General features: G+C 50.1%; 1 protein-coding gene across 3 annotated transcripts in view; it reads right to left on the minus strand.

The window, feature by feature from the left end:
* Positions 1 to 12,000: 12,000 nt before the first annotated feature.
* The window catches only part of EBF4 (EBF family member 4), a 67,108-nt gene continuing 57,369 nt past the window's right edge, over positions 12,001 to 21,739 (minus strand). For 2 of the 3 annotated variants that reach the window (XM_037811419.1, XM_037811418.1), the window contains 8 exons: positions 21,569 to 21,695; positions 19,912 to 20,000; positions 19,719 to 19,784; positions 19,434 to 19,611; positions 19,148 to 19,336; positions 15,895 to 16,092; positions 13,000 to 13,075; positions 12,668 to 12,757 (listed from right to left, as the gene is read on the minus strand). In XM_037811419.1, the coding sequence (XP_037667347.1) occupies positions 13,005 to 13,075; positions 15,895 to 16,092; positions 19,148 to 19,336; positions 19,434 to 19,611; positions 19,719 to 19,784; positions 19,912 to 20,000; positions 21,569 to 21,695 (918 nt within the window). In that variant the 3' untranslated portion in view covers positions 12,668 to 12,757; positions 13,000 to 13,004. Of the gene's footprint in view, positions 12,758 to 12,999; positions 13,076 to 15,894; positions 16,093 to 19,147; positions 19,337 to 19,433; positions 19,612 to 19,718; positions 19,785 to 19,911; positions 20,001 to 21,568; positions 21,696 to 21,739 lie in introns of all 3 variants that reach the window. The other variant, XR_005213052.1, reaches the window with a different exon arrangement.

Here is a 21,739-nt window from a genome sequence, read left to right on the forward strand (position 1 = left end):
TTCTTCCCTCTGTTTTCCCTCTGGAATTCTTATAGTTAGATATTGTACCTTTTGGGTTGACCCTCTATGCATCTTTTCTTTTAATATATATTTTCTATCACTATGGTTTTTATTCAACATTCTGGGAAATTTCTTCAATCTTCCAACTCTTCTGTTGAACTTTTTATTTCAGCAATTACATTTTTAGTATCCAAGAGCCCTTTTTATTCCTTTGATTATTCCTTTTCATAGCATATTTTTCTTGTTTTAGAATTTTTTCTTGATTCAGTATCATTTTGCATCTTCTTGAGGCTATTAGAAGACTCTGTCTTTTGCTTTAGTTAACTTTAGAGTCTTTATCATCATTTTGATGTCAACAGGGTCTGTAGTGATATCTGCTGTTTCATTCCTGATATTTGTGATTTGTGTCTTTTCTCTTTTTTTCTTTGTCAGTCTTCCTAGAAGTTTGTCAATTTTATTGATCTCTTCAAAGAACCAGCTCTTTATTTCATTGATTTTCTCTATTGTTTTTGTTTACAATTTCATTGCTTTCTGTTCTTATTCTTATTATATCATTCTTTCTGTTTACTTTGGGTTTAGTTTGCTCTCCTTGTTCTTGAGGTGGGAGCTTAAATTATTGATTTGAGAGTTTTTTAGTGTATACATTTTGTGATATAAATTTCCCTCTAAACACTGCTTTAGCTGTGTCCATAAGTAATGATATGCTGTATTTTCATTTTCACTCAGTTCAATATATTTTTCAATTTCCCTTCAGACTTCCTCTTTATTTGTAGATTGTTTAGAATTGTGTTGTTTGGTTTCTAAGTGTGTGGAGATTTTCCTATTATCTTTTGGTTGTTGATTTCTAGTTTTATTACCTTATATATACAGAACATATCAATCTACTTGTGTCATCATTTTACCACTGTAAATGAGGTATAGAAACTTTGCTTCCCTTTACATCTCCTTAATCTCCCCATCTGTAATATAATTGTCTTAATATTTCCTCCACATACCTTGAACACCAGATCATATGGTGTTACAATTTTTGCTTCAATTGTCAAATAGAATTTGGAAAACTTAAGAGGAGAAAGAAGGTCTATTTACCCATATTTTTGCCCTTGCTGTGTTCTTTCTTCCTTTCTGTTGTTCCAAGTTTCCTTATTTTATTATTCCTTTCTGTTTAGAGAACTTCCTTTAGCTATTCTCTTAAGGTAGCTCTGCTGGTGAGAAATTCTCTTAGTTTTCCTTCATCTTAAAATGTCTTGATTTTCTTCTTCTTCTTCTTTTTTTCTTTTTTTGTGAAGGATATTTTTTCTGGTTATAGGATTTGGGCTTCAGAGTTGTTTTCTTTTTAGCATTTGAAATATATTTGTGCTACTTCCTTCTGACCATCATAATTTCTGTCCCTGTGGGCAAAGTGTCAATTTTTTTATGGCTGCTTTCAAGATTTTTTTCATTGTCTCTAGCTTTCAGAAGCAAATTATGATGTTTTGGTGGATTGCTTTGGGCTTATCCTGTTTAGAGTTTGCTCAGCTTCTTCTTTTTATATATGTATATTCAATTTTATTGAGATATATTCACATACCATACAGTCATCCAAAGTGTACAATCAGTTGTTCACAGTACTGTCATATAGTTGTTCATTCATCACCCCCATCTGTTTTTTGAACATTTTCCTTGTACCCAAAAAAGTGAAGATAAGAATAAGAAAAAATAAGAGTAAAAAAAAGAACACCCACATTGTCCCCCCACTCCTGCCCTACCCTTCCTTTAGTCCTTTGTCCTCACTTTTCCACTCATCCATCCATACACTGGGTAAAGGGGAGTGTGATCCACAAGGCTTTCCCATTCACACTGTCACCCCTTGTAAGCTACAGTGCTGTACATACGTCTGCAAGAGTCAAGGTTACTGGGTTGCAGCTTTGCTAAGCTTCTCAATTCTCTTGACAAATTTGGGAAGTTTTTGGCCATTGTTTCTTTGAGTACTTTTTCAGCCTCATTTCTTTTTTCCTTTCCTTCTGGTACTCAGATGATATTAATGCTAGATATTCTGATATAGCCACATGTGTCTCTGAGGCTCTGCTTCTTTACTTTTTTTCATTCTGTTTTCTCTCTTTTGTTCAGATTGTCATTTCTATCTTTCTGTTTTTCAATTCACTGATTCTTTCCTTTGTACCCTCCATTCTGCTGTCAAGTCTATGCACTAAGCTTTTAATTTCACTTATTGTATTTTCCAGTTCTAATATTTCCATTTGGTTATTCTTTATATCTTCTATTTATTTGCTATTTATTTGCTATCTCTTTTTTTTTTCATTTGTTTTAAGCATGTTCATAATTGCTTGTTGAAGCATTTTTATCACAACTGCTTTAAAATTTTTGTCAAATAACTCTAACATCTATTGATTATCTTTTTTTTTCAGTTTGAGATCTTCCTGGTTCTTGCTATGACAAGTGATTTTTTTATTCAACCCTGGATATTTTCATATTATGTTTTGAGACTGAATTTAATTTCAACTTTGTTTTAATTATTTTTTTTTTCCTGATAACACTATCAGGCAAAGGGTGTATGTGCCACCTCATTACTGCCAGAGAGAGCTAGAAATCAGGGTGCTCTACTTGGCTTGCATTGACACCTGGGGTGGGGGTGCTCCTTTCCCCTGATGGGCCCTGGTGGGAAATATAGCTCCACCTGTGATCTCCACTGACAGCCCAGGTATGGGGGTTGGCCTTACCTCTGGGCCATGGTGAAAGTCCTGACTCTCCACTAGGTCTCCCCTGACACCATCCCAGCAGGGAAGGCGAGAGGCACCTTGTTACTGCCAAATGGGCATTGAAGTCCAGCTTCTCGTATGGTCTTCACTACTCTGCTCTCTACTTCACCTTCTGTGACCCCCCTCCAGCGGAGGTGTTGGGGCACCTCATTTCAGCCTTGCAAGGGTAGAAAGGCTCCCCATGTGGCCTTTGCTGGTGTGGGTAGGGCCATGTTTTTTTCTTGGTGTTTGGCTGGACTAGAACATTTATTGTCTAAATATTTCTGTCTTACTAGATTGCTCCTTTTTTGGTCCTTTGGCTAGAGAGAACAGGCTTTTGTTGGGGCATTCCCCCTCCCCCTTCTCTCATTGATGTTTCTGGGTTGCTGGTTTGTTCATCTCCAAGTCTGGAATATATGAGGCAAAAGGAAAATCCAGGGAATTCATCACAGTGTCTTTCCTCAGTGCTAAGATTCCTAGCTGATCTGCCTTCTTTTCTCCACCTTCCAATCTTTTAATGTTTGTTTTAGATATAAAATCTAAAGTTTTTAGTTAAACTTAGCAGGAGAAATAGGAAAAAGTACATCTACCCCATCTTTTCAGAAGCAGAAGTCTCTATTGCTCTATTTTGTTGTTTGTTTTTTGGTTCATAAAGTGTTTTCCACACATCTTTTAATTTTTTCAAATGCCCTCCCCCCACAATTGGCTTTGCTGTTGAGTGCCCTTTCCCAGAGCTCACCCTTCCAGAGCACACTGCTGTCCCTGCTCCCAGTGGGACAATTTGCTCTCTGGGATCTATACCACATCTCCTTAGACTTCCCTTCTCTCTTTTCCTCATTTCTGCAGTCGTCTCCCTGGTCAATCAGTAGTGCCTGAAGGAGAGTTGGGGCTGCTGTCCCAGCAGTGCAGAAGGAGAAACAGCAGGCTCAGTATTCTTTTGTTATATTTTGTTTTAGAAACAGGCTCTTGAGTACCAAAAAGGAAGGCCTGAGGGAAGCAGGTGTTGATGCCAAGATGATATCTTGGAAAGAGACTAGGACAGTCAGACTGTGGCCCATCCCCTTCCCTTGGGAACTGGCTGAGGGTCACCTGACCTGGCAAGGAGAGGAGAAATGGGGCCCAATCTGGGTACGGGGCATGGGAGAAGGACAGGGACAAGCAGGCAAGTTGTCTTTCAGAGAAGTCTGTGGCAAGCACTGGGTCAGTGAAGCCAATGCAGAAAATACCCATTGCCCTTCCAGGTGAGTAGAGTTGAGTTGGCTCTTCATGTTATATGCATCCATCTCTGCTACAGAGCTCTGCCGAGCCTCATCTGGTCTCCCTCTGCCCTTCAATAGCAATGACCCAGGACACTTCCTATAAGCCCCACTTGAAACAGAAAGGAGACCTTGCCACCCAAGGAGTAATGGTGGCATGAAGGCAGGCCAAGGCTCTGTTCCTGGAGGTACTTGGTAGATGGGTATAGTGAAGGCTGTTAGTGCCCCATCCAGGTACTCTTTCCCAGCCAGGACACCCATCCCCTAATTCTGATGAGTATTGGCTGCTAACAGCTCATAGCTGCCCAGGAGGTGACATGCTCCACCCCACTTGCCAGCCTCCAGCCAATGACCGACTGGCACAGAGGTCTTAAAGCCCACTTCCTCACTGCTGGAGGGTCTAGCTGTGGTGTGGTTCACACTCCAGAGCTCCCTGTGGGGTCAGGCTTGACTTCCACCAAGACCACATTCTTACTTCACTCCTTCCCTGCCCTGGCCTGCATCCCTCACTCCTTTTCTCCAGAGAGCACTTTCACGAACACCCAAATCCCCGTTTTGGGCTCTGCTTCTGGGGAACTGCAATTAAGATAAGGGGCTTAAGTGGGGAATAAATTGACGATCCAACGGCCAAGTAACTTCCTTGTTCTGGACTGTGTGGAGGGAAAAAGAGGTCCTGCTGGAGCTCTTTTTCCTGCTCTGCTCACCCCTATTCCACACACACACACACACACACACACACACACACACACACCCTTTTTGTTGCTGAGCTACTCAACTGAGGGAGTGGGTTTGGAGGAATTCTGCCAACCTTGAAACTTGATTATGAACTTTCTGGTTTTCAAGTGAGACCAAGAGAGGAGATGCCCCTGCCTTATTCAATAAGCAGAGAGATGACCAGGCGTCTCTTGGCACCTGCTCCTGCCCTGGCCTGACCCTGGGGACTCTGCCAGGTTTGGGCCTACTCAACAGCTTCTCCACCACATTCCAGCCAGTAGCCACAATTTGTCTTGGCAAAGTGGCCCTCTAGGCCTGGCTCCAAGGAGGGCCTGGGGAGCAGCCCAGACAAACCAGCATTCACCACAGAAGCCAACGCTGGCTGGGCCTGACCCAGTGCCAGCCCGAAAGTGGCCAGACCCTCCTCCACCACCCGAAGGTAGATTCAGGGTCTGGGTGAGTGAGTGGATGTGTGGAGGTGGGCAGGCCTCCAGGTGGGTGGATCCCCAATAGAAGCAGGAGTGGTGACCTACACCAGGGGGCTTCCCTGCCCTACTCTCGAGCCCGAGGCAGGTCTTCAGGAACTAGACTCTCATGGTGGCTGCTCCGCTATGGAGTGGCCCTTGGTGACAGTGCCAGATGGCTGGCCCTCTACAGACCTGCCTGGGGAACATCCACACTTCCCCTCTCCCAGGCCCCAGCGGCTCAGCCACTGCGCCCCTCCCCATCTCAGCTGGGGAGCCCTGCCAGCCTCCCCTGAGGGGACCACCCCACAGCCAAGGGTCCATCAGGGGCAGCTTTCCCTCCCAGCCAACAAGGGAGGGGGCAGGACAGGCTTTGGAGAAATGAGATGCTAGGATGCTGGAAATAAACCTGCTCCATGACGGCGTTTCCCCCTTCCCTTTTTAAACACTGGTCGCTTTCTCTCTCAAGGAACCAAATAACCAAAAGGAATGTGTAAAAACTGCCTTGTTTCTGTTAAAGACCTGCTGGGAAGCCTCTTCTGCACCTTTAGAGTCACGAGGTCTCTTCTGTTCTGTCTCCAGCGGGAGGTTGTGCTTCCAGAACCCTCCCACCCACCCACCGCGGCAGTGCCTGCTGCTCCAAACCCAGAGCCACCCCTCCTGCCCCACCTGGGGGCTGCCACCCTGTGCTCCCCTGCCAAGGCCCAGGCAAGGAGGAGGAGGATTGGAAAACTTCGCCTTTGGGAAGTGAGAGGAGGCAGGTGCTCCTAGACAGATGATCCACGAGTGCTCATCTGGAACTCCAACTGAGGGGACTCAGAGCTAAGAGTCCAGCTGAGGGGTGAGAAGCAAGGAGGAATGACTTAGTGAAAGATTAATTTGTGTTTGTTCTTGGTGTGTTTCTCCCTCCCACTCCAAGAGGTAGCAGAGGGGCTGAATGGCAAGGTGAAGTGCCCAGGTGCTCTGAAGGTCTCTGGGTTTTGTTTTCCAAGAAGCCTTGCTTGATGGGAGGCAGGAAGTGAGGAAGGGTGACGGCCAGTGGGTGCCTTCCAGGAAAGGAGGAGGAGAGGGAGGTCGGAAGGAATGGAGGGTGAGGGAGGGAGACGGAGGGAGGGAGAAAGGGCTGCTCTTAACAATGGGTATAACTAGTATACCCTGGTAAAGGGTATAAGGGAGTTTACTATTAAACATATAATTAGACAGTTAATGTAATGGTTTAACATTAGACTTATAATTAGTATAATATACCACATTAACAAAACAATGGAGAAAGTCGTGATAATCTCAATATATGCAGAAAAGCATTTCATAAAATTCATCTATTCAAATTTTTTTAAATTAGAAAATTAGGAAAAGAAGGGAACTATAAACTAGAAAACTAGAATAGAAGGCTATCTATAAAACCAAACATGATACTTAATGGTGAAAGTTAGAAATTTGTCTTCTGAGATCAAGAGTAAGCAAAGATACTTACTATAACCACATCTAGTCAACATTTTATTGGAGGTTCCAGCCAGTGAATTTAGGCAAGAAAAGGAAACAAAAGAAGTAAGGACAGAAGTGAAGAAATGAAACTGTCCTTATGTGTAGATGTCATGAATATGTATTTAAGAAAAGCCAAGATAATCTATGGATAGAGTATTAATATGTGAGCTAAGCAAGGTCATTTTTTTCATATTTATAAAAGGTCATTGTAAAAAATCAACTATATTTCTACATACCTGCAATAAACAGTCAGCAAATGAAATTAAGAAAATGATATCACTTGCAATAGCATAAAAAATCAAATACTTAGGAATAACTATAATGAAAGATGTGTAAAACTTCCACACAGAGACCTATAAAATACCATTAAGAGAAGTTTTAAAAGACGTAAATAAATGGAGGTGTGATGTACCCTATAAAAACATATTCTTAAACTTAATCCATTCCTGTGAGTGTGAACCCATCGGAATTAGGATCTTTTGATGAGGTTACTTCAGTTAAAGTTGGCCCAATTCAGTCAGGATAGACCTTAATCCTATTACTGGAGTCCTTTAAAGCAGAAAGAAATTCAGAGGAGAAAGCCATGGGAAGCTGAAGGTCAATGGAATCTGGAAGAGCAGGGAGTGGCCAGGAGAGGCCACATGTGCATTGTCACGTGACAGAGGAGCCCAGGGCCAAGGATCACTGGCAGCCATCCACAGAATGCCAGTCTTCAGGAAGAAAGCATCACCTTGATGATGCCTTGACTTGAACTTTTCTTAGCCTCAAAACTGTGAGCAAATAGATTCCATTGTTTAAGCCAAACCATTGCAAGTTACTTGCTTGAGTGACCAAGGAAACTAAACCAGGAGGGATATACAATATTCACAGATTGAAATACTCAATATTTTAAAGATGCAAATTCTCCCCTCCTTAATCTAAAACTTAATGTAATCCCGATTATAAGCCAGTAGGTGTTTTTAAAAAATGGAAAGGAATAAATTGATTATAAAATTTGTATGGTAATGCAAAGGGCCAAGTACAGCCAAGATAGTCATAAAGACCTAAGTTGGATGACTTACTTTACTGGATATCAAAACCTACTATAAATCTAAAGTAACTAAGATAGTGTGGTATTGGTATAAGAGCAGACAAAAAGACCAATGGATCAGAATAGAGAATCCAGAAGAGAGCCACACATATATGGACAGTTGATTTATGCAGGTGCCATTGCAGTGCATTGGGGAAAAGATGGTCATTTCAATAAACGGTGTTATTATGGAAAAAAAATTTAAACTTGACCCCTAGCTCACACCATACACAAAAATCAATTCCAGGTGGATTGTGGATCTAAATATAAAAACTAAAAACAAAACTTCTAACATATCTTCTTGACTGTGGAGTAGGTAAGGACTTATTAAACAGGATACAAAAAGCACTAACCATAGAGAAAAGATTGAGAACTTGGATAACATTCCATTAAAAAGTTTATTCATCCCACAGTGAGAGTAAAGAGAAGGAGAGTGTGAAAGAAGCGAGAGGTGGATCTGGAGTCTCCAGGAGTGGTCAATGCCCCACACCCCTTGGGACCATCCTGGGAGTCTTCCTGTGAACATCAGACTTGGCTGTAAGGCGGTGGTTCATTTTCTTCTATCATCCAGTGTATGTTGTTCCTGCCTCTGAGGTGGCAGTAGAGGAAGGAAGCTTGAGAGTTCAAGTTCCAAGGTATTGATGGGGCTGGTAGAAGGTGGCCACCCTAGGGTCAAGGGCTAGGAATAACAGAGAATCCCTGACTGTGAAGAACCTGTCTTTTCTTGGAGAGAAAGTGAACTATCTGGAAAAGTTATCCTAGGGAAGAGAAAGGAGATTTGGAGGGCCCATTGGAACCACCTCAAACATGCTCAATGCTTGCCTCTTTCTAAAATTGGAGGTATGGGTGGGAAAATAGACCTTGGAAGTCATTCAGGCAAAAGGATTCTTGACTGTCTTCAACAGCATGAAGACTTATTGTTTTAGCTTTCCCATTTAGATCCAAAATCCACCTGGAATTGATTTTTGTGTATGTTGTGAAGTAGAGGTCAGGTTTGGATAAATGAAATCCAACTGACCCAATACCATTTATTGAAAAGACCATCCTCTCCCCACCACACAGCAGTTTCCATTTTCTGGGATAGTTTTCTTTTTGGAAGATGCTAAGGAGGAAGGCTGGCTAGACCTGCTGCCTGACTTCCTTTGAGCCAGTGAGGCCTGTCCACTGTAGGTCTTCTCTGAGCCAAATGGAGCCTCAGAGTCTGTCCGATCCCCATTGGGGTGGGTTGCAGAACATAGCAGCCTGGTTCTGCTGGGAAACTTATGTGAGAGGAAAACAGGATTTCCTGGAGATGCTCTCTCTCTGAAGAGTGAGCAGCCGAGTGTCTGACTCCTATCCTGCCCCATTACCACCTTCCCTACTTGCCCTGTGGGGAAAAAACTCTGCAGGTGGGCTGATGTTGACAGAAGTCCTTTTGTCACCTGGCCTAGAAACAGCCTAGGCAGAGTCTGTCACCTGGTCCCAGGAAAGGCGGGACATGCAAATAATGGAAAACTCATGCCCATTCTAAACTTATGTCAAGCAGGAAAAGCCAGCTTCCTCTTCCATAAGATGACTGCCAGGGACTCTTCAGGGCAGATGAGGTTGTGCCTCACCCAAATCCCCTCACCTTTGCCTGTTGCATATACAACTGCCTGACTTCCAACTGCCAGCACCTGCACCTCTTTGCCTGAGGACTTTTTCTAGCCACCAGAGCCTGTTAGCCACCTACAGAGCAGACTGGAAATACCAAGAAGTTAGAGCTCCTCTCCCACTCCACCCAGAAGCCCTCAACTACTGACTGACAGGAGTTGGTGCATAAATACCCCAGCTCCCTCACTCCTCACGTGGGCACTCTTTGAGGCAGGTGTTTTATGTAGTCTCCCAGAGATCCCCAGTGGGAGTAAGCTCCAGAAAATCCACAGTAGTAACTTGCTCCATAGCATACTCTGTATTGGGCTTCCTTTTCTTCCCTGTCTCAATTCTCTGCTCCCTTACTGATGCATTCTGGCTTTGTCCCTTAAATAAACAGCCTTGAACTCAAATCTTTGTCTCAGGGTCTTCTCCTGAGGTAATCCAAACTAAGACAACCTCCATTCCAGGTAAATAATGCCCCCATGACCAATATTAGTGGATGCATTGGAGTCAAGGTTAGGATTTTCCTCATGGGTCTAGGATGTCTAGCTTTGTAGGATCAATAACAATGAGCTGATCAATTCCATCTCATGTACAAGACCTCAGGACTATGCAGCAAAACCATCTAATGGTATTTATTGGGCAGTGGGGTCTCCACTATAGATTTATGCAAGATCAAGACCGAGCTTCTGCCACTCAGCTTGATGTCCTCAGACTCAGGATTGGAGGAGCCATCAATTAGACTGGAACCGCATTTGACTAAAGAATGCAGGGAGCCAGGGAAGGTTTTCTGCTGTGAAGCCCAGAAAATACCCCAGTTGCTGTCGGAGGTGCTTGGAGGTGCAGTAGATCCAGGCACAGGCACAGGTTTTGCTGGCAGCTGGTCTCTTTTGATCCATACCATTGATTTTGTTTGACTTACTCCTGACTGATTTACTGGCTACAAAGAGGCCTCCTGTGATATTACCAGATTTGGCTAAGTGATAATTTAGCCACTTTGTCAAGTGATAATTCTGATCAGGGGTGGTAGTGGTATTGAAAAGGATTCTATGATCCTGGTGGTTCTATGGTGTAGCAGAGGCTGTTGATGCCCTGTCCATATGTCCTCAGACTCACTGTTCCAGTATGACTTATAACAGCTTATGGCAAGCAATGTGACTAACTGGTGGCTTTTTCTCAGTGCAGGTGTAAGGTTATGCCAGAAATGCCAGGGAGTTACTCTCCTGGGAGAAGCCCTCAGCCAATGACAGAAGAGAACTGGAGGACCAATATCCCAGATCCCTCACCCCCGTGGGTGGCACAACTCTGAGGTGTGTTCTTCACTGTTTCCCAGAGTTCTCCAGCAGGGAACCTGTCTCAGGTTCTGCTTCTAGGGGAATCCAATCTAAGACATGTGAGAAAGGGCATCATAATTGATTAACTACATCTATTGTGGCTGAGGGAGAGGGCAGGGGTGACTGAAATGGTGGCTTGAGCACAGTGTTGTGGGATCTTTGAGGACAGATATCAACCACTGTGCCAACCCACCCCAGGAGCCAGACAGAATGTGACCACCTGCCTCACGAAGGGACCTTCCAGTCACCACCTGTGTTCAGCAGATTAGTGTTCTTGGGTCTCAGTCTGGGTGGGCCCTGGGCAATGGGGACTGCTCAGAGCCTGGATGGAGCAGAGCTTGGGCAGGCTGGCTCTGGGGCTCTGTAACACAGATTGGAAGCAGGAAATGAGGGGCAGGCCAGGGGAGAACTGGGAATAGGGCAGGATAACCAGAAGGCTACTCCTGTCACGGGTTACAAGTGGGATGAATCCCAGGGCCAGGCCAAGAACACAAGAGAAGGGAGTGGAAGCCTCCGCAGGACAGGACCCATCCATGTGCCTTGGTGGTGGGTTTGTCCAGAGGGCTACAGGGCATGGGTACAGGGCTTTCCAGAGGCAGTGCCAGGTGACCACTTCCAGGTGAAAGAAGAAAGTCTGAGGCCTGGGCTGGACACTGGATAGTGGATCCAAAAAGGTGGCTTCTATGGTCAGACAGTCAGACCTTTAGGACCTAGGAGACATGTTTCGGGGGGATGCTTGAGATTCATCCTAGGGGTGTGAATGGGCCTGAGAATCCTGCCTCCTCACTACCTCTCCTCCCAAACCCTGAGGCAGGCCAGCCAGAAGGTGCTTAGGCCTGGATAGGGTGTGTGTGGTCAGCCTGATCAGCCCTGCCAAGGTGAGGCCATGTGACCTCCAATCAGGACTGGACCTCACTTCCGGGCGTCTGTGCAGTCGGGTGATGTATTTGGTTTGCTCTGCTTCCCAGTAATATCCTTCTGACAACTCCCACCTTGGTCTTGACCAGACAGCTGGAGGACTGGAGCATCCTCAGTGGCCTGATTGGGTGCCCAGCCGGAGCTCTTGTGCTGAGCCCATCTCCTGGGCCCTCAGGCCTGCTGGCCTGCTCCTGACATCCCTGCCCACCCCTCATACCCCACTCTCTGAACCCAAGAGCAGAGTATCACAGAGTATACTTGTTCAGTTGAACTTGAGGCTGTTTAAAAAGCCTACAGTACAAGGAGGCTACCCAGGGGCATGGTTTGGAGGGGTCCCAAGAGAGCTGCAGAACCGCTGAGAGAAGAAAACCCGTGCCAAGGAAGCAGGCAAGAGAGGCGTGACAGCCACCTGCATCTGTTTATTGTTCTCTTTTCTCCAAACTCAGCAGAGCAGAGCAGAGTATGAGGCCACTGGAGGGCAGCTGGCCCCTATATGTGGGGCCAATCAGATTGAATCAGCCAGAGTCCACAAGACATCCACTGGAGGGGAAGGCCCCAAATTCTAGGCCTCCCTTCTTCTGCACCCACCATGCCCAAAGCCCCTATCAGGAGTCATGATGTGGCAAGCATGAGTGTGCAGATCTCAAAAGGAGTGGGGCAGCCACGGGGTCACATGGCCTTTGGAAGCTCCATGGGAGCCTGGGCGCCACCCCATGCCCTGGAGAGAAGTTGGGATGCTGGGCCTGTTGAGATGGGTCAGATGCAAACAGGACCTTCCCGGCCACCTCTCCCTGAGCCGCCCTCTTTCCCACAGTCCTCATCCCAAGCTTCCCTCACCCAAAGTCCCTGGTCTGCACAAGATACATCTCTTCCAGGGGAACCGGCACAGCGAGTGAGGCCTGGCACCCCAGCACCTCCCCGGGGATGCTCTCCTGCCAAGAGTACCAGCACAGTGCTGGGCTTCCGAACAGCCCACGGAAGGGAGGAGAGAGAAGCCTGTGGGGCTGGCTGGGCCTTGAGCACAGGGAGGAAGGTCTCTCCCAGTCTGGGTCCCTGGACTGAGGTCTTCCTGCAGCCCTGGCCCTGCATCTGCCCATGCTCCATCCAGGACATGGGTGTGAATCCTGGAGAGACCTCCAGTACAGGCTCAGTGTGGGCAGCGCCTGCAGACCTGGTGCGGGGAGAGGGAGAGAAGGCCCTGGAGGAAGGCTGGCTGCCCAGGGAACAGGAAGCCTTCTCCCCACTGGTTCTTCAGCTTGGGCTGCTGGGTGCGCTATGTGACTCAGGCAGCTGTTTAGAGGGGCCCCGGGGAGGGAGACTTGGACCCCAGTTCCCCATCCTTGCTAAGATCTTTTGGAGAGAAAGCACCATCCCAGGGCCAGGGGAGGAGGCAAGAGCCAGCCCGAGACCTACCGTAATTAGGAGTATGCCAGGCTCTGAAGGCCCCGGGCTGGGGAGTGGAACTTGTCAGAATCCTCAAAAGGCGGGTCTGCGTAACCGAGGAGAGAGGAGCCATAAGCAGTGCACCACCTGGGGGCCTCACCTGCCTGCCCCTCTCTGGACAGGCTTTCTGGAGCCTTGGAGGCAGTCAGCATTACATAGACGGGTGAGGGGTGCCCCAGGACCTCTTAAGAGGTGCAGCCCCACACCGCGGCTTCTGCCTCTCTTGTTCTCTTGGCCTTCTCAGGTGACAGAGATATGACTGTGTGTCATATCTTTAGAGGGCCAGTCTCAAGACAAGGAAGGAAGGAGATGGCCAAGTACCAGGACAGCAAAAGAAAGAGGCAGGCCTCCAGGGATACAGATATATATATATATATATATATATATATATATATATATATATATATATATATATAACCGTGCCATCATCATTTCTGTCTCCCATAGCTTTATGAAATTCATCGCTTCCCCCCACACCTCCCTGCTCAAGTCTTTTCATTCTGAACCTGGAAGATGGTAGGGTCAACCCCTCTTTGCTGTCCCGTCCCTGCCTAAAACGCTCCCATAGTTTCCTTTGTTGGCAGGTGCCCCTCTGCCCACCCCACTGCTTACATTTTAAACTGCAGACATATTTAGGTTAAGAAAAACTATCCAAAACTTGGAAATAAGGGAAAAAATGGCTGCATGCCCTTTCAAAGTCATCCTAGGGCATCATCTACCAAGCCCTCCCTAAGAGTCATCTTATTCTAGGAAAGGGAGATTTGTTTGACATGCCACATGCTATTGGTTAGAGCCCAGGCTTTGTTAAGCTGATGTTAAATTGGAGGAAATTGATAATTGGCAAAATTCTTCTAACTGGTAGCAAAGGGGACCCCAAAGCTTACAGTTTTATTGCCCTGTAGAATCAGTTCTGCATCTAACTTAAGAATCTTATTTTAGCAGCCTTTCTTTCACTGACTTCAGTCTCTCATAGTTTCCTTTAAGCCACTTTGTCATCCTGCTATTCCCTTATCAATGAGTCAAATCAATCTTGGACATATATTTGTATGAACTATGTTTTTAAGTTTTGGGGTGTGGGCTCTACCTTCCCTGCATTCCTCCACACCTGCACCCTGAGAGCTCCTCTGTTCAGGGCAGCACCCCCACCCCGCCCTGCCCTGACACACATACACTAGAAGATTCCAATTGATTCTTCAAATCTTGTGTGGGCAAGGCCTTCTCTGATGACACCCCATCCTCTGTGTGCCCCCTCACCCCCAGGCACGAAAGTCTGTTACAACTTGAATCACTGCCACAGGTTGGCCTGTGTTGTCTGAGGAAGTCATAAGCTCCTGGTGGGAGGGGTTCCCAGTCTGTCCTCAAGAGGGGAGCTGAGAAATACCTGGACTGCAGTGGACTGCTCTGTTCACCCCAGGAACAGCCGATTCTTGATCAAGTGCGTCCTCTGGCTGCTGTGCACATCCCTCCCCCTTAGCTTTTTCCCCAGGCCTCGTGCTTGCCCTGACTTCCTCCAGTGTCCCCTCACTGTCTCATGCAGAGACCCAGGGGCACAGAGGCCCCACAGGGCACTGTCCACAGCCCAGTTCCCTGCCTCCGCACAGGGGCCTTCCCATCTGTCCCTGCCTTGGATCTGGAGATGACTCTGGGGCCCCAGACACTGGTGTCAATCTTGTGACTGGCATCCTGGCCTGACCAGCCCCACATCAGGCCTTGGACACCGCAGGGGGTGTTTCTGCCTCTGCCCCGAAAGGCTTTCCCCAACACTAATCTCAAGATACTCCTGAAAAATATATTTGGTGCTCAAGCAAATTTGCATTTTCTTGTTCCCTAGAAATACACAATGTACCCTTGCTCATTAAGGGTTCTGACAAATTCAATAAAAAACCCATTTACCTTATTTGAACACTGATTCCATTCTTAACAAATACCCATTACTGTCCAATAGGACTTGCTCAACCCTTGCTCTAGCTCAGCCTCTTTCAGCTCAGTGCCCTAGTAAACTGCACTGCAGCCCTCTGCCTCTAGGCTTAAGGGGCGTCTTTCTGACCCACTTATTCATTCATTAATTCAGCCACTGTTTATTGAGTACCTACTGTGTGCCAAAAATGAAGTACAAGCTAAACTCAGGATCAAGTCCTAGGGGATCCCCTAGAGACACCCCCTCCTCAGCCAGACATGGAAACACCTGAGATGCTAAGGATGTTTAGGGGTCCTGGGGTGCTGAAGCTAGTCAAGGGTCTGGTCCAACTCTGCCCCCCCCCACATATTGTCACCTTCTCTTTCCCCATAGCCAATCTCTCCCTTTGTTGGCCTCAATGCTAGTGAGTTTCCAGTGAACACTTGGATGGGAAAAGTTCTTCTGACTAAAGGTGCTGCTGAGTGAGAGAGCAACCAATTCACTAATGGGGCAAGGGTGGAGTTACTTGGTCTTAATTCCCAATACATAAAATAGGGGAGGGGAAGGTCGGTCCCCTTCCATCTAGAGAGCCCTACCCTTTCACCTCTGGGTGGACAAGGGAGGCATAGGTCAAAGTTATGTGGCCCTGCAGGGTTCCTTCAGATCTGAGCTCAATTGGATGGGATGGGGCATTGGGGCTGGTTTCCAGATCTTCTACTGTGATCTGAGCCTCCTTCCCCTTGGCCAAGTGGCCAATTAATAGCCACCAGAGTGGTGCCCACCCCCAGCTATGAAGCCCAGGGAAGTGGTGCCTGATGGACTTCCCTTGGACTCTTGCAGGCTCCCTGCACTGCACCCGCCAGAGAGAACTGGTCAAGCAGCATGAGGCACTGGTGAAGTACGGATGGAGGGGCCCCCGAAGCCCAGCTTCCTCAGGCCACCATGGTGGGGCAGCTTGAATGACTCACCTGGAAGCCCCTCTCCGTGGGCTCTGGGGCAGCCCTGGGGCGGGGAGCCAGGTGGGCGCAGCACGGGGGCAAAGGCGCTCCTCTGTTTGACAGCGGAGATCATGTTGACAGGCGAGAAGGAGAAGACGCTGGTGGTGGGGCCAGTGGCCGGGAGGGACATGGAGGAGGCAGCAGCCAGCGGGGGGCTAGAGGGCATGACTCCGGGGCGGGGCAGGGAGGGGCAGGCGCAGCAGGGAAGGTGGTGGGAGACACAACAGGGAAACAGCACCAGAGTGAGCAGCTCGGCTGGGGCCCTGGCATGGGCAGTGGGCCCCGTGGGCTGCTGACCCGAGTGCAGGCTCAGATCTCATTGGGAGCTGAGGCTCCTGTGGAGACCACGATGGGCTGGGGGCCTCAGGGGTCCTGGGAAGTCTTCCGGGGCCAGTCCTTGCCTTCTTGGGGGTTCTGGAGACCCTTTTCCAGGGCTAGAGGTGACAGGGCCAGGCCAAGTAAAAACAAAAGCAAGAGCAAAGCACCCAACAAAACCAAATGCTTGGAGGTGCCCCAAAGACCAGAGGTTGGCAAGAGAAGATAGACTGGGTTAGGGTGCCCACAGAAGACTACTGGGATTCTGAGATGCTAACGATGTTTAGGGGTCCTGGGGTGCCAAAGTTAGTCAAGGGTCAGGGTTCAGAGAAGAGCTGTGGCAAGTGGTCAGGGCTGCAGTCTGGGGTAGACACAGGCTCCTGCTATAAGGCCCCTCTGTCCGGGACCGCAGCCCACACAAGAGGCATCTTAAATTCCTCTGCAGATGTGCTCCTCTTATCACTCTCCTCCACCCTTGCTACTTTGTCCCCTTCCAGCTTAATGCAGCTCCTTTCATCTCCAGCCTGGGTCCTGGAGGTTTCCTATACCTCCCTCCTCCAACTGATCAATTTTAAAGAAAAATACAGGCTGCACCTCCTCAAATCTTCCTGTTCTACAGCTCTTTAGCCACCAGGGGCTGTGGATCCCTCTCTTGGGAGTAGCCAGGATCCTCTTAAACACAGACTTTGCATGCCCCTCCTTCCTGCAGCCCCCTTTCTTGGGGGCTCCTGCCCAGGGCATCTCTGGATCCCATCCTCATGTGAACCCAATTCCCTGCCCCTCTCTTCTAAATACTAATAAGGCTGTGATTTGAGTGTTGTCCAAGCAGCCAGCAATAGGGGGTGGGAGTGAGATGGGAGATGTGGAAAGGACTTCCTGGGGGGAAACCAATAGCCTGAGAGGATTGCCTTTGGTGGTAGAGCATCCCCTACCCCGACACAATGATGCCTTCAACACTTATCCCTGTTCCCAGAGTCTCAGTCCAGTGGATCACCATCTCCTTGCAGACAATGCTCATGCCAGTAGTGAGGCCCATGGAGACCCTGAAGGGCTTGAGACCAAAGCCAGGAAATGAACCGTTATCTCTTAAGGTCTGGGGCTCAACTGCAGCATTTTGAAGCTGTGGTGGCACTGGGAGTTGTGGTTCAGTCCAGGGCTGCTGGAGGTCAAAGCCAAAGAATGGGGATGGGGGCTAAAGCAGACAGCCCCAGACCCTCTGGCTGGAGTAGTTTTGGGTGTCATCCCAGGTATATCCTGGAAAACTCAATGGAAATTGTATGCCCTTAAATTGTCCAACAAAGGACCCTGCACTCTGGGACCTGTGTGCACTGGTCAAGATGACATGACAAGATATGACCAATCCTTGGGTAAATCCAAGGTGTTCTCAGCCTAGGAGGGCACCAGGTCCAGCTGATGATGGCTTCTGTGCTTCCTGCCAGAGTTCTAGTAGGGAGGGCTGGCTTTTGCACATTAGGGCTGTGTGTTCCTCCACTGCTGGCTGTGTCACTGTATGGAGGCTAGTGGGGTGGTGTCCCAGATCCCATTGGGGTGGCCCAGGGGGAAACTCAGATCTCTTCTGCCCTCTGCCCTGGGGAGGGTCCAGGGTGCAAGGGGCACCCAGAGAGAGGTTATAGGTATACATCCCAGAGCTGAAGGGAAGCGGGGAACAATAGCGCCTGGCCCGAGCAAAGGGCCAGTAGAGACAGAGGCCTTGGGAGGGATACCCAAGGCCCATCCCCCACATGGACACTGGCCTACAGGGCCTCAGGTCCTAGAATTTGAGCTGAGATCAGGAGGAGAGAGCCAGGGTCAAACCTCCAGCCAGAAAGAGCAGCACCGAAGACACAGGCCACTGGCCAAGAAGGCTAGGTAGGTGACCTCAGCAATGGCAAACAGGACATGGAGGAGTGAGAGAACTATAACTAGCTCCTCCTTGGGCAGCCTTCACCATTCCTCTGGCCCATTGGGGTCTCCCAGGACTTGGCCTCTCTGGGGTTGAGAGAGTCCTTGCAGAGGGGCCTGGGAAAAAGCCCCCCCCACTCAGTCCAGTGCTCTGCACATAGTAGGTGCTTTAAAAAATGTCTGTTTAAAAGCTAAGCTAAAAAGAGCTGTAAACATGCTATTCTGGGACTTGGTGTTGTAAGCAGAGATCTGGCATTGCCAAAATGGTAAAAGCATATAAGCCCTGTTGCCCATCCACCCCGTTCTGAGCTGCCCCATCCAAAGTAGCTAGATGGAGCCCATGCTCTTACACCCTTCCTGAGTTTTGTCTGGGTCCTTTATGTGCAGTGGCAGGGAATGGTATTAATCCCATTTTATGGAGAGGAAATTGAGGTTCTAAAAAAAAGTAACTTGCAGAAGGCTACACAGCTCCGGATTTGGACACCAAAAACTCTGAAACCATCCCTGTCTGGCCACAGAGGATTCCCTCGCTCTGTCCCACCGCGGGCCCCCGCCTCTCCTGGGGGTCGTTGGGCCGGGTGGAAGCCCGCTTCTCTTGAATACTGAACTTCCCATAGTCTCCGGCAGGGGGCGCCACTCTCCTCCCAAAGCCCCGGCAAAAGAAGGAAAGATAGCAGGCGTTTGGCCAGGTTCCTGCCGGACGTCCCCTCGTTCAAGTCAGTTTCACAAGTAGGAGAGGGCCAAAAGCGATGTGTACAACTGGGGTCATCAAAAAGGGCGAATACTGTTCTGGCCCCAGGGTCCGGAGTGGGCTGTCGAAGGGTGGGGTTGCACGCTGGGCAGGCTGGGCTTGTGCCTGAGGGCAAGGTCAGGGTCGCCCCCCACCGGCAGGCGCGCGAAGCCTATCCCTGGGATGGGCTGGGAGACAAAGCTGCGTCCCCTTCTGCTCCCCGGGGCCCCGGCCCACTCCTCTCCCAGCACCCCCGTGCGGGCAGGGGACACTCACTAGCGAAGGGCGAGGTGGCCGTGGAGCCATTGAGGAAGCTAGGGGACCCCGGCACGCCGAGGCCGGCCACGCCCGGCGCCCCGTAGCCGCCGAGGCCCGCGCCGAGGCCGCCGCTGTAGCCGCTCTGCTGCGAGCCAGGGCTGGGCGCGAACCCGCGGGGCGACGCGCTGCTGCAGCTGCGGGCGTAGCCTGCGAGACAGCGGCTGTCAGGGGGGCAGTGCGGGCAGGGAAGGGGCCGTTAGGGTGCCGGGGGACTGCAGAGGGAGGGGTTGGCAGCGGGACGCACCCGGCTCGGGCCCAGGCGTGGCGTCCCCGACGGCGATGGCCAGCGGGCTGCTGAAGGCGTTGATGCCCACAACGGCAGGGTGCGGGTGGCTGGGGGCCAGGGGTCCGAGCGGCGCGGGCGCGCGCGGGGCACTGTACAGAGCCTCCGCCACGTCCGCCGCTCGCTTCAGGAGGAGCTCCTGCGAAGACAAGGGCAGGGCAAGGCCGGGCCGGGGCAGCCAAAGGAGGCGGGGCCGGAGGAGTCCCAGGGCCGGGAGGCTCAAGGAGGCGGGCGGGCGCGCCATACCTGGTTGCTGCTGGGCACTCCGTACAGGGCCTCCGCCAAGTCGGCCGCCCGCTTCAGCAGCACTTCCTGGGGGCAGGGGAGACAGCGAGACGGAGCGGCAGTACCTGGGGGCAGCGGCGGAGCGGAGGGCCCCTCCTCACCTCTTCCACCACCCGACGCCCTCACTCCCGCCCCGCTGCGCCCCTCTAAGTACCTTGGGCAGCCTCTCCGGGTCTCCCGGGTGTCTGGGAATGACTTTCTGTAGCCTCTGGAATCCGTAGTCAATGGTGGGCTCGTTCAGGGCTGGGGGAAGAGGCGATGTTGGAGGATGCCCCCTCCTATCGCCAGGCGCAGGGCGCAAAATGCACGCCAGCAGCAAGTCTGGGAGCCTCGGCGCAGAACTGCTTCCTCAAACCCAGCCCAAATCCCCCGGAAAACTGCCTCAGGGCACACCGGTCAGAGAGGTACAGAGAAGTTTCTTCAGTTCCTTAGTGTGTTCATGCAACACTGATTTACCGAGCCAGGCCTGTGCCAGGAGCTTGGGACTAACACACATGTATTATATGTTCCCATTTGTGATTAGACAAAAAGGGAAACTATATAAATATCACTTCTATATTCCTAGGGGCAAGACAGGAAGGAGTTTTCTGTTTGGATCTGGTCTTATAGGAGTATTTAAATTGTTATAAAAAAGAAAAAAATCTCAACAGTCTCCATTTATCTGTCACGGCTTAGGCAGACTCTGAGCATACTCGGGCGGTTTGAGGTTTGCTTGCGCCCCAAGGAAGTGACTAGCCCACATCCATGGCTCTCTGGAGGGCGCAGCAGCTTCCTGACACAGCTCCCGACGCCCTCTTCTTGCCTCCCGGTCCTCCTCCTGCTCTTTCTCCCCTCACCAGCCTCATAGTTCTACTTGCTCCTCCTCCAACTCCAGGTTTAGTGAACTTCCATCAGTTTCCCCTAAAGCGTAAAACACTCACTCCCAGATCTTTGCACTTCTTCTTCCTTCTCCCTGGATTGGCCTTCATCCCTCAACTTTACCTACTAACCCCGATTTCTCTCTCCAGGCCAGTTTAGCCCAGAATGGCTCCACGCTGTTTTCACTGATTCCTGTCCCGACAGGGACTGTGACCCACCTCAGACTGTGTTCCCTGCTCTGCCTCTCCCTGTTAGACTGGAGCTCCCTGAGGGTAAGTAGGGCACTAGGGAGTGATGGAGTGTCCAGTGCCCTGCGAAGGGCTCCATGAATATCTGTTGGGGGTGGGGTGGGGAAGTAGGTGACTTGGGATGGGACAGGGCAGGAGGATGGAGGTGGGGAAGCCTGGGTCAGTGACCACTTGGAGCCAGGGATGGGGGGATGGGGGCTTATGCTGCATCTCCAAGGAGTGTCTTTACAAATGTCTTGTTAATGGCTCACCCTGGTGTCAGGTAAGGGGTGTGGGGGGTGTGTGCATGTGTGTGGCTCAGAGTGACACCCAACGCGACCCAGGGAAGATTAGGGGGCATCTTTGAAATAAACATCTCCGTGGAGATGTTCTAGACCTTGGTTGGGGGAAAGGGGATGCCCTGCTGAGGAGGCCCTAGGCAGAGAGAGCGTCCTGGCAGGACGGGGACTCCGTGCTCGGGAGGGAACTGAGGAGCCAGAGGGAAGGAAAATGTAAAAGCCCAGGGAGAGAAAGTCCTGCGCGAGGAGGGGTCGTGGGGCTCAGGGCGGCGCAGACCGCTGGGCATAGGGGGCGCTGCAGCCACCTTAGGGGGCGTGGGCACAGGCGGGTTCAGGCTGACTCCCCCTCCTGTGCTCAGGTGCGCATGGTGGGATTGGGGCTCCCTTCGCGGGCCCTGGGCCTCCCCTCGCCCATCCGACTCCTTACCTGTGTAGACAAAGCGGCCCGGGGCTCCCTTGCAAAACTGCTTGGACTTGTAGGAAAGGGTCACCTCCACCACCCCGGGGATGTGCCGCGGGGGCGTCTGCACCCGGATGGCGTGCGGCGTGATGAGCTGCAACGGGAGAGGGGAGACCTGCTGGTCCCGTCCTCGCTAGG

This window comes from Choloepus didactylus, chromosome 19 (genome assembly GCF_015220235.1).
Source record: "Choloepus didactylus isolate mChoDid1 chromosome 19, mChoDid1.pri, whole genome shotgun sequence".
NCBI lineage: Eukaryota > Metazoa > Chordata > Mammalia > Pilosa > Megalonychidae > Choloepus > Choloepus didactylus.